Below are 15,398 nucleotides of genomic sequence, written 5' to 3'. Positions count from 1 at the left end.
TTGTTGCTCTCTGAGTTGCTTTCAAATTGCAGGACTGAAAATGTTTCAGAAACACTGGTAAAGAAATCTGCATGGTCTGTAAACACTTTAGTGTCCTTCACTTTCTGTAATGCTATGTCATCCATAGTGATGACCTTGGGAATGTCAAATTGATTTGATGTTGATATATCATCCAGAGTGATGACCTTTGGAATGTCAATTTGATTTGATGCTGGTAATGAAACATCTATCTCAGGAATGGGTGTTGATGATGTTTCTTCTTTTTCCTCAGGAATAGTTGCTAAGCTTGTAAAATTATCAACTTCTGCTTTGATGTCTTCATTATCTGTTTCATGGTAATGTTCAAACATATGAACATGAAATACTCTGGTAACCTTGTTGACATTGATTTCATAAAGCAGGTTGGAAATCTTTCTGGTGATGGTAAATGGACCTTGCCATTTGTAGAATAGCTTGTTACTCCAATCTGGTAACAGTAAATTGACTTGATCTCCTTGAGCAAAATATCTTGATTTCATGTGTTCATGTAATATTCTTTGACTTCCAATGTTCATGGTTGTAATGGCTTCTTGAGTTGACTCACATTCTTTCAAATGAGGAATACTTGTATGAGTGTTAGAGTCAAGTTGCATAGTTTTTCTTTTGTCTGGTATAGCCAAAGTTGATTGAGTATAAGTTTCTTTAGTTTCTGCTTCTGGTTCTTGAGACTTGTCTTGATTGTAGCAAGAATTTTCAATGAATACCATAGTATTGGTAGATAATGATGCAGATGCAGTCTTGTTCAAGTCTTGATGTATGAAGTCATCATCAGTGGTTAGGGATGGGAAAGTACTTGGTAGGGATGGGCTTGTATTGTCAGGTAGGGATGGACATGTAGTGGGTAGGGATGGACATGTAGTAGGCAGTGATGTCCCTGTAGATTTACTTGAGTCATGATGCATAGATTCATTGTTGTCAATTCTGGCTTTGTAGTCTTCTTTGTTCTTTGTTTTAGTTATGTTGCTTTTCTTTTGAGTTTGTTTCTTCTCACAATAATCATGTTGACAATGTGAACAATTATTAATGTATTTCTTGACATCTTTGGTCAAGCTAGGCCAATAATATTCTTTGGCAATTCTCTTCTTAGTACTTGTTACACTCATATGTTTGGTGTCATAAAATTCATGCTTTACTTTGATTATTTGATTTCTGTACTTCTCTGGTACATATATTTGTTCAATTACATTGCACTTGTGAAAAGAAGTCTTCTTGAGAAATCCATCTTCGAGAAGAATCAGAATCATTATTTTAACAATTGGTTTACTTTTACATATGCCTGGAGAATGTCATCATTAGTTAAATGGTGACTATTTGGTTGGCATCCTGATATTACGATGCTAGCTACTATTTCAATAGATTCGATAAAGACCTTGTTAAAAATCAAAGCAACATTTATATACATGCAGCTAATATACATCTAAAAGTAAGGTTTCACATCTGCTTTTAATATAAAGTATGATGTAATGTTTTGGAGGGACTATTTGTAGAATTTCATTTAAAAATTAAAATATGTTTAGACGAAATATTTTTAAAAATATATATAGATCTATTTATCAATTATGAATAACATGTTCCAAAATTAAGCCAACATCTCTGACTTTTTAAAAATTGTCTGTTATTCCAAAAAAGTGCATTTTTTTTTCACTTGGGTGTCACCCGGTGCGGACCACACCCCCCGCACTTCTTAGTGACGCCACTGCTCTAGTCAAATGTGAATATTCGTTTGTTATGAATCTCACTGCTCTATTGTGTGTCTGTTTTCTTAAGTTGAGTGAGTCCCAAACAGAGGATGCATATATTCTATTATTGGCCTAACCAAGTTCGAATTCAGGTGGTTCCCTTTTTTTTAAAAATTATTTTTATATAAAAAAAATTATTGATAGTATAAATCTATTACAAATTAAATTTCATGACTGATCCAAACTAATTGATATAAATACGCTTAATATAAGTTTAAAAAAAATATTTTTAAGTCATTATTGCAAAACTAGTGGCGGACTGGATTAAACTTTTAAGCAGGCCAGAATGGGCCGTAATTTGCCCATTACTGTATTAGGATATCAGAATATAAACAAAGAGCAGACTACTGTATTGTTTAACATAATTTTAGAAATCCTTTCTTGAGTAGGTCATTGTAACCTACGTGTCGTCTATTTTCACGGTATTCGTCGTCCAAAATAGTCTAACTGTAAACCTAGAATCTGGGTATTTTTTAAAATATGTATCATCTAAATATAGATCTACTAGAAATCTAGATCTATAATACAGACTACAGACATATTTCAATACAGCAGAGCTAGATCTATATATGCTCTAATCATCTAGATCTGTTGTCCTTGTAAACTAAACTTATCTAGATCTATTAGATCTAGATCTATATATTATCGTTAAAACTTACATACTTTGGCATAATGATTACTAAAGAAATTAAACAAAAAGAATACCTTAGAGGCACCAAATCTGCACGATTGAGAAACTTCATCGGACTAGGAATGGTTATAATGACCGCAATAATTTCCATTCCAACATAGTAATCTTGTAGATCTAGATTAAGTCTTATTTATTGTGTAAAAATAATAAATCTAGATCTAGACCCTATATAATTATAATATTAAATATTATATTTTATTATATGTATATAATATATTATATAGTATAATTATATAGGGATCTTATCTTATCTTATATAATACAGACGTTACTTCAAAAAAGAAGATGATTACGTCCTACGCGTCATGCATTTAGTCATGCATATTAACCAATGACTTAAATTCTGCCAAGTCACTGGTTTTCCTGGCTAGCTCAGGCAACCCATTCCATGCTCTAATAGCACTAGGGAAGAAGGAGTATTTGTACAAATTTGTCCTAGCATATGGGACGAGGAATGTGCCTTTATCTTTGTGTCTTTCAGAGTATTTTATTAAATTTTGTTTTTGTATTTGAAGATTATGGTTCAGTGTTTTATGTATGATTGCTACTTTACTTTTGAGCCTTCTGTCCTGAAGGCTTTCTAAATTTAGTGATTTTACTAAAGGTGTTACTCTAGTCAAATGTGAATATTCGTTTGTTATGAATCGCACTGCTCTATTTTGTGTCTGTTCCAGTTTCTTAATGTTTTCTTGAGTTGAGGGGTCCCAAACGGAGGATGCATATTCTATTATTGGCCTAACCAAGGTTAAGTAACATTTTAGTTTTATGTTCTTATTTGATTTATAGAAATTTCTTTTAATAAATCCTAATGCTTTGTTTGATTTTTTTGTAGTTTCATCAATATGTGGATTCCATGATAGTTTTTCATTTATTATAACACCTAGGTATTTTGCGTTTTTAGTCTGTGATACTGGTTTGCCATGAATAAGATAAGTGGAATTAATTTGTTTTAGTTTTTTTGTTACTCTTAACAACTGACATTTTTCTGGGTGGAAAGACATGCTCCAGTTTGATTCCCATTTCTGTAATTCATCTAATTCTCTTTGTAAAATATCTGTGTCTTGTGTTGTTTTTATTGTTCTATATATTATGCAATCGTCTGCAAATAATCTGACTTTTGTTCCTGAACTAATGCAATTTGGTAAATCATTTATGTAAATTAAAAATAGTAGTGGACCCAAGACTGTACCTTGAGGTACACCTGAGTTTACTGTTATCGGTGTTGATTTAGAGCCATTTATTATTACAGTTTGTTCTCTCCCTATCAGAAAGTCTTTAATCCACTGATGCAGTGGACCATTAATGCCGAAATATTTTAATTTTTTAAGCAAACTATGGTGGTGAACTTTGTCAAAAGCCTTAGAAAAATCTAGTAAGATAGCATCTATTTGTTCACTATTATCTAAACCTTTTGAAAAATCATCAATTAGTCCTATTAGTTGTGTTTCACATGATCTATATTTCCTAAAGCCATGTTGGTATGGTGTGAGGACATTATGTTTGTCTAAGTGGTTTATGATGTTGCTACATATTATGTGTTCTAGGATTTTACATGTGATGCTGGTAAGTGATACTGGTCTGTAGTTCCCTGGGTCAGATTTTTCTCCTTTTTTAAATAGGGGGGTGACATTAGCTTCTTTCCAGTCCTTTGGTACTCTGCCCTGGTTAAGTGAAGCCTGAAAGAGTATTTTGAACACTGGGGCTAGCTCATTACTTAGTTCTTTGAGTAATCTAGCTGGAATACCATCAGGTCCAGAAGCTTTATTTGGTTTGGTGTTGGCTAATAGTTTTTGAATTCCATTTTCTTGTACTACTATATCTTCTATGTTGTCTACTTGGTTCAAATTCAGTAATATGTCTTTGTCTCCTGGGGCTGAGAATGCTGATGCAAAGTATTTGTTTAGAATGTTTGCTTTAGTTTCATTATCATTATGTATTATGTTATGTTCATCTTTTAATGGCGCTACGCCTGTTGTTTCCATTTTCTTAGACTTAATGTATGACCATAGGTTTTTGTTGTTATCTTTAGATATTACATTGTTTATGTATTCACTCTGCAGCTGTTGTATTATATAATCTAATTACTAGACTTAGAATAAGTTAAGCTAGTCATTCTAGTGTCTAGAATTAGAATCTATCATAATTATAATATCTAGATCTAATCATTTATTAATAATCTAGATAATTAATATAATATCATAGCTAGATCTAGATAATACTAATAATAGAGAGTAGTTATGAGTAGACCAGTATAAAAAAAGTAAAGTCCAATGTCATAGTCATAGGATGACATGATAGATCTGAGTACTAAATTCTAGATCGAGATCTATTGCTATTATTGAAATTGCTATGCTAGTTTAACTAGTTATAGTTTACTAGTATAACTATAACTAGATGGGAAGCGTGGTCGAGAGGCTAAGTACGCTTGCCACTTGGCTACCTATATGGCTATGAAGGAAGGGGGCTCTAGGTTCGACACCCGACTCAAGCAGAGTTGTGTTTACTGAGTGTTTAAAGGCAGCATGGAAAACCTACTCCCAGATACCCCCTCCCCCCACTGGTCCACAAATGAGATTGGACCATAGCGCAAATTTATTTACTCTTGATTGAGTAAATAGATCTCCTCTAGATCTAACTATAGATCTGTTATCTGGACTTAAGATATTAGTCTAAAGTCTATATAATAATAATAATATATCACAATAAAAGTTTTTGATGTTAGATGTATAATAATCTAGTAAATGATGCAAGATTAATGATCAACCAAATACCAACTGTCAAAGCATAGACGACTCAAAAAGATCCAGTTGAGTTTTCCAAAAATTAAAAATAACTCTGTGAAACCATCTTATTAAAACTAAGTTTTTATTTTTTTCTTACGGTACTAAAAAATATTGCAAAATCTTTGATTCAGTTCAGTCAATGTAAGGACAGTTTGTTTGGTTCAGTTCGTACTGATCAGTTTTAAAGTACCGGTTTGGTCGTAAGTGAGGTTTGAGTTCGGTTCATTCGGTTTTGGTAAAAATAAAGAATTTGTATTTGATTTGGTCATCCAGGATGGGATAGAATATTGAACGTTTCTAAATATAAAAGAATAACAGACCATTTGGGTGAATTATAGTTCTAAATAGATTGTTTTTGGGAAAATGAGCCTCTGGCAAAACCAGTATTGTTGAAAGAACTAACTTAGGTATATCTAGTTGGATGTAGAATAACAGACTTGACAGCTGGTGTGATAAAACATAGTTAATTCAACTTATTAAAAAAAAAAAAAAACGTAGAGAAAAGTTATATTGTCTGGAAAATATAATGAAAAGCAAACAACACAGATGAATGAAAGAGACCATCTGGTAGTAAATGGTTTTGGCAGAATATCACTGCTGGATAATTTGCATAAAATGTACAGAGTAGTACCTACATTTCTATTTGTATGTATAAAGTGGACATGGTTCCATTAATGAAATGTATTAACTAGGGGTGCACCGGATAGTCGCTTCGTCTCCGGCCGAATATTCAGCAATTTTTCACTATTTGGCTTCGGCCGAATATCACTGCCGAATAGTTGACCGGATAGTAAAAACTACACCATATTACCATATTTCTAATAATATTGTTAGGCGCCTCCGCGCTCAGTCTTTTCCAAATAAGTCAAACGGAGGTAACATTTAAATACCGAAATAACGCAGGTGAAAAGCCAACAACATAAGAGTAGTCAACGCTGATAAACGATGTCAAATAAAAGAATGTGCTTTTAAAACTATGACTATGCACCAAACATCTTTTAGTACAAAGACAAGGCGTGTTAATCTAAACAGAAATAAAATTTTACATTATAAGTTCGCGTTACATACATAGCAGTGATGGCTGGCACATTTAAAATTTTTGTCTTGACCTTTGAGTGGGCTCGTTAACATGTAATATTCCTAAACTACGTCACGCTGACCAGACATCTGTCTAGATGTGCGGGTATATCTCCAGAGGTAGAGGTGAACAGCCCCCACCTTCTTTTGTTTGTTTAGTCCATAACATTGAGTTCATAGATAGACAGATGACCACATTAAACCAGATGTCAACATGTTGACACTGTCTAGAGTTCACACTTTATGAGGGAACTGAGTTTGTTTACTTGGAGAAGAATCTCTATTAACTCAATAGCTACTAAGCCAATACCTAAGCTGCATCTCTCTAAATACTAAGCAAAGGGAGGTAACTCCAAAACAGAAATAGACTGACTTTACAAAATATATTTTAAAAAACATAAAACAACATCTATCAATAACAAAAAATACTTCTAAAAAAAAGAGAAATGGATGACCTTTAAAATGATGTATAATTTGAATAGGTTTTACAAGATTAAAACAATAAAAACAACAGGTAAGGATGAAAATTTGTTCAAGTGCCTGATTTTTTGAAGACTGGTGGACATCCCCACCCCCATCAGATATGTAATTTTTGGTAACCTTTAACATTTACCCAGACCAGTAATGTTTATAAGTAGGAATTTAGTAGGCCTATACAATAAACATTACGCTTATATATCAAATCTGTATATGTCTTGAGTATTTACTGACTTTCACTAAGTGCGCGTGAGGCCCTTAGTTGCCTGAACATGGTATCATGCTGATGTGGTTCTGCATTTGTCTCAGATTTCATTACTTCTAGCATAACAAAGTTAAAGTAATCAAACCATTGTCCAAACCAACGTTGTGAACACCCCCAACTAGATCTATTTCATCAAAAGTTTTCATGTGGTAAATAAAAACTGTTCAAAATATCAATCAAAGAAGTTGAAGATTCATTGACGCTAGATCCAGAATGGTCTACATCTAGACTAGATGATAGATCTAATGCTTACTTCACTCTCTTTCTGAATCGGACTAGATCTAAGTCTAAATGTAGCGCTAAATTCTAATGATCAATGTCTTGATCAATATCAAGTTCATTATTAGCTGTATTTAGTGTATTATTTGCGATAATGGGTCTAAAAATTGAAAGGTCATTGAGAAAATGGCCTGCACAGCTAAGGAAAATCGAAAAAAAAATCACCGAACTTTGAAGGCCCATAGAAACTGAAGTGAAAGAAGTAAAAACATCTGGGTTTTTTTTAACGAAACGATCTATATTTCTACTTTTTTAAAAAACCCAGCCAGCTCAAAATAACACCACACGTCGCGCAGGAAAACGAGAGCTACGCAGTGTGTGTTTGCTGTGTCGGGTGCATTAGTAGTGAGGGGGGATGGGCGCATTTGGTCACATTAGTAGCTAATGAGTTAAGGAGGCTGGACTTCAAGCCGCACCACTACACAAGTAACAAGGGTAGAGATGAACAACTCCCACCCCCTTTTATTTGTTTTGTCCATCACATTGAGTTCATTGATAGACAGGTACTACAAGTCAAATACAATGGGCGTAGGTACTCTCTAGAGTTCACACGAGGTAACTGAGTTTGTTTACTTAGTAGCTAATCTTAATTAGGGGCTGGACTTCAAGCCACACCTCTTCAGGGGTAACTGGACAATGACTTTGCTTATTTGGAGAAAAGTCTCAATAACGCGGCTGGAATACAGGCCACACCTCTTCACGAATGCTTAGTTTGCTTACTTGGATATAAATCTCAATTAGTAAGCCGGACTAAAGGTCACACAGCTAAACAAAAGACCTTTTGCTATACAGAGAACAAACCGATTTCATAGCCCAGTAAGCCAGTAACTAATTATTTTGTAGAATGGAAAAACACAACGTGCTAAGAAAGCATAGTACACTGTAATTAAATATTATGGTGGATTTACTTTTCCTAACGTGTTAAATTGAATATTACTCTTGCGATAAGTGTCTTGATTTGATAACGATATTCTTAATAATTTGAGATCGTCAAGTAACTCCTCGTTATTACTGTTTTTTTTACTTATGATGCGTACTTCGCCAGTGTGTATCAGATCAGGACAACTTTTTACACATCCATAGGCTTACTACGTACCATTTTATTGCAAAGCGCCACAATAAGATCTAGCAAACAAAGATTAAAATGTGTTGGAGAGTTAAGAAACACTTAACCTCTGTGTACGGTTATAATTTACCTACTTGACTGACCATGCCAATGTGTTATTTTTTAGCCTAACCACTCAACACTTTTGCCTATGCTCAAGGAAAAAAATCATGTGATGGTCAACACCATCAACTATACACACTACACTAGGGCTACATGTGTAGGCCCACTACCTCTATCTGACCAGGTTGTTTAAATGTCAAACACACAGTCTATTTTTTGGGGTGCAGGGAGGGTATGGATGAGTTTTTTTTCTTCTATATTTGGTTTTCCTAATGCTCATAGATCTATATAGCTGTAGATTTAAACATAGATCTCAATAATAGACCAGACTACAATTTAATCTATGCTCCAGCATCATCTAAGGTTCAAACTATAAATAGGTATAATTGATGTTAATAAAATATCATTTACAGCAAATGAATTAATCTAAAACAATAAATATTGACCTAGAACGCTTCAGATTCCAACTATCAAACAACAGCTATTATCAGTATTAAGCACTTGAAGCCAGAACCAGAAGCAGTCCTTGGACTTTAAATTACAAGCCTGATGACCAGTTGTTGGTCTGAAATTCATGAACACATACATTCACCCAAAATACAAGCCAGATTGCACTTTACCTTTGAGAGATTTCTTCTTCTAGCCAGCTTTATTGCTGCTGAGCTGAGAGCTCTTTTGCAGACTGTGCCAAGGAAAAAAAGTGTGCTGTTTTCTTCAGTTGTTCAGCACTGCCGTACAGGGTGTTGGTTATGTTGGGCTGTAGTGGAAGTAGGGTCTGCCTTTAAGAGATTTACATAGTAACTAAATATATATTTACGTACCGGTATTTTACATTGACCATGCTATTTACAAGACATGTAGGTATCCAGCTCCGGACGCATATAATATTTTACTATCCGGTCATATTCGGCTCCGGCCGAATATCGAAAAGTACTATCCGGTGCACCCCTAGTATTAACATTTATATTTAAAACAAAATTTGTTAATGTTTTAATTGATTCATGAGTTGACATTGATTATGAATAATTGTGCGAATTTTCATCTTGATCTGAGAATGGGAAGTTGGGGGGGGGGGGGGATGTAACAGAATTGTAACAAACATACAGACGGAGTGAGTTAATATAAGCTTTGTAAAAATGAAGACAATGATGGTGAAGAAATTAAAGTTTTTGGGACAGTTAACTTAAATATTGAAAATGCTGAAGAAGGCTTTGCTAGATACAATCAAAACTGATAAATTTTTAACCTACTACAGCTGACTTTGTGTGTTTTTTAGTATGTGAAAATAATGTTTATGTGAGACAAAAGTATTATAAAATGTTGAGTACCAGTAAATTAAACTTAATATGGATAAGTCATTAGGCAGCTTTCTGTCCCTACCAGTTTTACAGCTTGTGCCATCACTTTGAAAAACCACCAGTAATTTCTCCAGATAAGAATCTAAGATAAGGCTTGAAACAATATTGTCAAAAGAACCACTTTCAAATAAAAATTCTTGAGTTGGAATCCTGGGATTTTATAATGTTTTTGAATCCAGGAAGACAAAATTAATGTATTTTTAATATTGTTTACCTTAGATTGATAAACATGTAAACTGTAGCCTTCCATTTTTTCTTTTCCTTAAAGTTAGCTACTGTTGGGTTTCATTGCCACTATAGACTGCTTTTGCATAAAATAATCTTCGAGATATGGATTGAGAAAAGCAGTATTGCCATCTGGATCTAACTTTTTAACAAGCAAACTATTAACAAAGCTTATCCAAGGGGAACAACCACAAAGTTACTGTCAGTCACATATCTCACTACTTTATGAATAAGCTCCCTTTTTATATATAAAAAAAATTAATGACCACTAATTAACTAAATGAATAATTTTAAAAAATTGGTCCATGTATTGTCATCGACTACAAATAATTATGCAAAATTTAAACTTAATCTGAGAATGAGGGAGAAAACATGTACATAGCCTTGCAAGGGAAATAACTCCACATATACAGCCACATCTCTCAAGTAGCATTTATTTCCCTTTTCATTACTAATCAAAATAATTAGTTACCAATAATTAATTATCTAATTGGTTTATGTTTTATTGGTTCATGTTTTGTTAAGTACAAAATATAATTATGTATGGGTGTTTGAGAAATGACTTTAAAAACATTGTCAGACAGTGATTTGATATAAGCTTTGTATAAAGCTGTCTCTGTCAATGCATCATTATATAACTGATACTAGAATTAAATAAAAAAATGAACATGCTAATTTTTTTATTTATTTTTTTTTCAGCAAATATCTAAGTAAAACAATTAATTTTGATTTTAGACAGTCTCGAGAGGAAGAGCAAAAGGCTAAAATTAAAGAAATGTTTGAACTTCGTTCTGCTCTTTTGGAAGAAAAAGAAAAAGATGTGACAAAATTGAAAGCACCCACACGATAGAGATCACATAATAATAGTGTGACACTCAAATATTGTTTGTTTTTTTATTATTCTTACTCCTATTATTATTTGAGAAAAATACTTTTCTAGAATGGAAGGAACTGAAGGTAATGATGAAGATTTAATATTTATTAATGAAGGAAATAAAAAATTGTCTTGTTTCAAGCCAACGTTTCAAATCAGGAAAGATTTGATGGAAAAGGCAATAAAACATGTTGAAACTGCTAACTGGTACAAGAAAAAAGCAAATGATAAAAAAGCAGCAATAATTTGTGATGGGAATGACACTTTGGATTTTAAAGATTCTTGTATTCACAACAGAAAAACAAAATTAAAACTCAAAAACTGCTCATCAGTATCTTCAAAAAATATCTGTTCTTCAAAAGATAAACTAAAAACAGGCTTAGATTCAAATAGTAGTAAAAATATAGTTCAATCTGCCTCTCAAAATGAGGTACCAGCAACTTCCAAAACATTTATAAAAGACAATAATGTTGAAACTTTATGTGCTGCTAAAAAACTTTGCTTCATATGTAGCTCTAGCTTTGACATTTTGGAATTTGAAAGTCATTTGGAAAGTTGTCTGAAGTTGAAATTTTCCAAAACATCAGGTAATTACTTATTTTTTTTAGTTTACCATTTTAAATTAATTTGATTAAATATTGTTATGAAGTTTCCATGTAAAAAAATTGTTGCATAAAGCTTTGATTAGTTATTATGTTTTTGTTGTACTTTATCAAGTGTCACACGCATAGCAACGCAGTCTTTTTAAGAGTCATTAGTAAAAATCAACTGGGTTTTTACAAGTCATTTAACTCATACTAAAAGGCAAATTTCAAATCAGTTCAAAAAGCTGTCTTTGTCTCACAAAAATAAGTAAATAAAAAAGTGAGCTAAAGTTACAAAGGGAGGCACGGTTGCTGAGTGGCAAATTGCTTAGCTTCCAACCGGGAAAACCGGGATTTTAAATTTTGGGCACTTCCGAGTCCATCCAGCTCTTATGGGAACCTGATATTATTTGGGGAAAATGTGCATATATATTAAATGGAATGTCAACTGTCAGTAAGAATAATCTATTTCACTGGAGAGATTAAGACTAAGAAGAATATTTATTTTATTAAAAAGAATGTGCAATGTTGTTTTTAAAAAAAAAAAAAAATTAAAAATTTGCCTACCATTGAAGCCAGAAAAAAGTGACAATACCATTTAAGTTAATAATTCTTATATATTTATTATTGTATCATATCTATCATTCTTAATTTTTTTTTTCTCGAAAAAATACTTAATTTAGAATATGGATTAATTTTTTAAAATTTTAATAGAAAAAATTCGAGTTTATAAATAATCAATGTGTTCAGCTAAATAGACCTCATTCACCAATCGTAAACAAACATTTAGTCACGTGATCATATTGATAAAACAACGAAAAAAACTGTCACGTGACAGCCACTGTGTATTAAATTAAATCGTAATTTGTATAGAAGAGATAGAGAACCACGTGGCAAAATGTTATTTGTTTACGATTGGTGAATGAGGTCCATTCTTTGAAAATGCCAAGTATTCCAATAAGGAAAAAGTTTGGGAAACACTGGTCTATGATATCATTAGTTCAAAGTTTTGCAGTCTACTTCAGACTGGACTAAACATATTTATTAAATTCTATTTACTTTAATGACACAGCCATATATTATGTTATAGTAAAATTGAAGATCACTTTATAAATTGTATTCTGCTAAGGCTTAGATGTGGCAGGAACATCCAATTACCAGATATGTGAAAAGAGTATAGCCCCTTTGCAAGAACCCCATACTAATAAATGTATGGAGAAGGTATGTCATTTTTTTATATAATAATATAATTTTAAGAATATAATTCACAATGGCACAAATCACTGATTAAAGTTATTTTTTGAGTACCATTAAAAGAGTCTGCTTTGTGCCTTAGGATGTAAGATGATGATTAATTCTTCTAACTATAATCTTAAATTTTTTTTTGTATTAAGAATCAATTTTGAAAATGACTAGTTAAATGCCAAGTATATATTGTTCAACTCTGAGCTGAACACAGGAAGTCACAATGCATGTAGATGAAACATATTGTTTTGAAAAGGGTTTAATCAATTCTACTGCCAGTGAAAGTTTGGGTGAGCACTAGAAGGGTGGCATTTTTCCTGCTTGGTCCAGCCGTTGAAAGTCTAACAATCTAAGAAGTCCTTTTATAGTGCTGTCAGGAAGGGGAATGATGCAGTTTTGTGGAGATCTGGAAACTGGAAGATGTTCTTGGTATTTTTTTTGTGGCTGCACCCTAGGTTTATAATATCAACCTTACACCTTATTAATGCTAAATCTTTAGCTTTATCTTAGATGTTCCTTCAAAAGGGAAAATCATTACATCCTATGACATAACCATACAATTAGTCTAAAAAGAAAATCAAAACAAATAACAGTAATTTTGCAAGAGTTCAAGGGTCAGCCATCTTTTTGTTATTGTTTAGACTGTAATCTTATATCTTGGGTTTTCTCTCAGATTTGGGTTTTTGTTTGTTTTTATTTTTGTGGCTAAAAAATATGATAGATCTAGCAATCTCCCCCTTTTTTAGCATAAGGCGAAATTCTAATAGGCTTAGATTTACATTTAAAACAAGTTAATAGAAAAATGAGTATTAAAAAATACAAACATTTGTTAAAAAACAACAAAGATAACAACATATTAGATCTATACATATATATAGACTCACACTTCATAAGGAGGCTTTTTCTACTTTTATTGAAAATCTTGTCCATTTACTTACTTAATCACTACCTATAGACTCTATTTTTGATACATCTTTTGTTTTTAATATGGTCACCAAATATGATGCCATAGATTCTACTTGGACATTAATATAATTCATCTAGTTTGTTACAATTAAAGAGTCAATATTTAAAAACCTGTATTATATTGTTTTAAATCTTTTCCTGTCATCTTAGGTGGAAAACTGTCAAGAAAATGATGTGCACACAGAGAGCTTTGGTATTTCCAGTAAAACAGTTTTAAATTGCCCTATGTGTGGAAAAAAGTTTCAAACAACAGCTGTAAGTAAATATGTTAATACTGGTACTGACATTTCATAAGTTAATTATTAAATAAACGTGACATATTTATATTTACAAGGTATGGCCTTACTTACTGTTTTCACCAGTGGCATCAGAAACAAGAACAACTATTTTTTTTACGTAAGAACAGTCTAATGGCCATTCTTTTGAAATCTTTTTCATGACCAAAACAGACCTGTTACAAAGAAAATATTGCTTAACACCAAGATGATCTCACATTGATCAAGTATATAACAGATGTGAATACTTGTACCTCATATGTCTCACACCTCAATATCTTTTGTTGGAGTGTCTGACTTATTATGAAACCTTATAACCAGTGTGATGGGTTTTTGATGGGGAACAGGTGTGTAGATCTTCACCCCCAGTTCTACCTGAAACTTCCGCTATGATAGAGACCAGTCAATATTAGACTTTCTCAGTGCCTTTTTTATTTGACCTGTGCTTTTTTTACTATGTAAAGTGTCCACTGAAGATGCTTTTCCATTTCTGCTGAGAATCCATGAAATTGCTTGACACCAGGACGCCAACTCTGACCCCATTGGGTCAATTAGTTGACCTTGACCCTGACCTAATTAGTATGATTGATTTTTTTTATCAACAAAAAGCTTGTTTGCTGACCTCTGTGAGAAACGTTTTTAGAGCTATAACAAAAGTTTTGATGTAATTGGATAGCCCATTCATTTTCCTTTATAAATATATATAGTTTTGTTCAAAATGGACCATTAGATTTAAAAGAAAATTTTTTTTAGTGAATTGGTTAACCTTTTAATACAAGTAAAAGTGAAGGAAAAAAATAGACAAAAATCTTTTTTTTTTTTTGTTCATTTAAGTTACAAGCATTTAAAAATTGAAGAAATAGAATAATTAAAGCATAAAGGAATCAATAATATCATTTATATGCTTCAATCTATCTTAGAACGTCTTAAATTTCACTAAATTTTGACTAGGTCTAGGTGTAGATCCAGTCTGGTCTCTAGTCTAGATCTAGACTTTAGATCTACGGACATAGATTCATCGGCCACTTCATCAATAGATCTAGATCTTATATGTAAAATATTCTCATTATTCTTAGATCTAAATCTAATTATAATATTAAAAAAGAAACTTTTGAAACTTTATGTTTTGTAATATCTCATGGACCAGGGCTAGCATCGGATATTGCAAGAAAAATTCGCCGGTGAATAATCAGCATGTAAACACAAAAACAGATGGGGAAATGGGCTATTTTTGGATCTGACAGGAAGAAGAATGTCTAATAGCTCTGAAGTTTAAAAATGGTCACTTTACAACGGGGATTGGAATAGAAAATCAGTAATCTAAAGTCGGCCGATTATGACGCTTTGTGGGTT

At 32.5% G+C, this 15,398-nt stretch overlaps 1 protein-coding gene across 3 annotated transcripts in view; it reads left to right on the top strand.

Moving 5' to 3' along the window:
- The first annotated feature begins 2,288 nt into the window (after nt 1-2,288).
- LOC106053481 (uncharacterized) overlaps nt 2,289-15,398 on the top strand; it is a 50,034-nt gene continuing 36,924 nt past the window's right edge. For 2 of the 3 annotated variants that reach the window (XM_056037180.1, XM_056037178.1), the window contains exons 1-4: nt 2,289-2,569; nt 10,801-11,562; nt 12,689-12,780; nt 13,921-14,025. In XM_056037180.1, the coding sequence (XP_055893155.1) occupies nt 11,043-11,562; nt 12,689-12,780; nt 13,921-14,025 (717 nt within the window). In that variant the 5' untranslated portion in view covers nt 2,289-2,569; nt 10,801-11,042. The remainder of the gene's footprint in view (nt 2,570-10,800; nt 11,563-12,688; nt 12,781-13,920; nt 14,026-15,398) is intronic. The other variant, XM_056037179.1, reaches the window with a different exon arrangement.

This window comes from Biomphalaria glabrata, chromosome 8 (genome assembly GCF_947242115.1).
Source record: "Biomphalaria glabrata chromosome 8, xgBioGlab47.1, whole genome shotgun sequence".
NCBI lineage: Eukaryota > Metazoa > Mollusca > Gastropoda > Planorbidae > Biomphalaria > Biomphalaria glabrata.
Note: the sequence above shows the minus strand (reverse complement) of the source record. Positions and strands in the feature narration are given on the sequence as shown.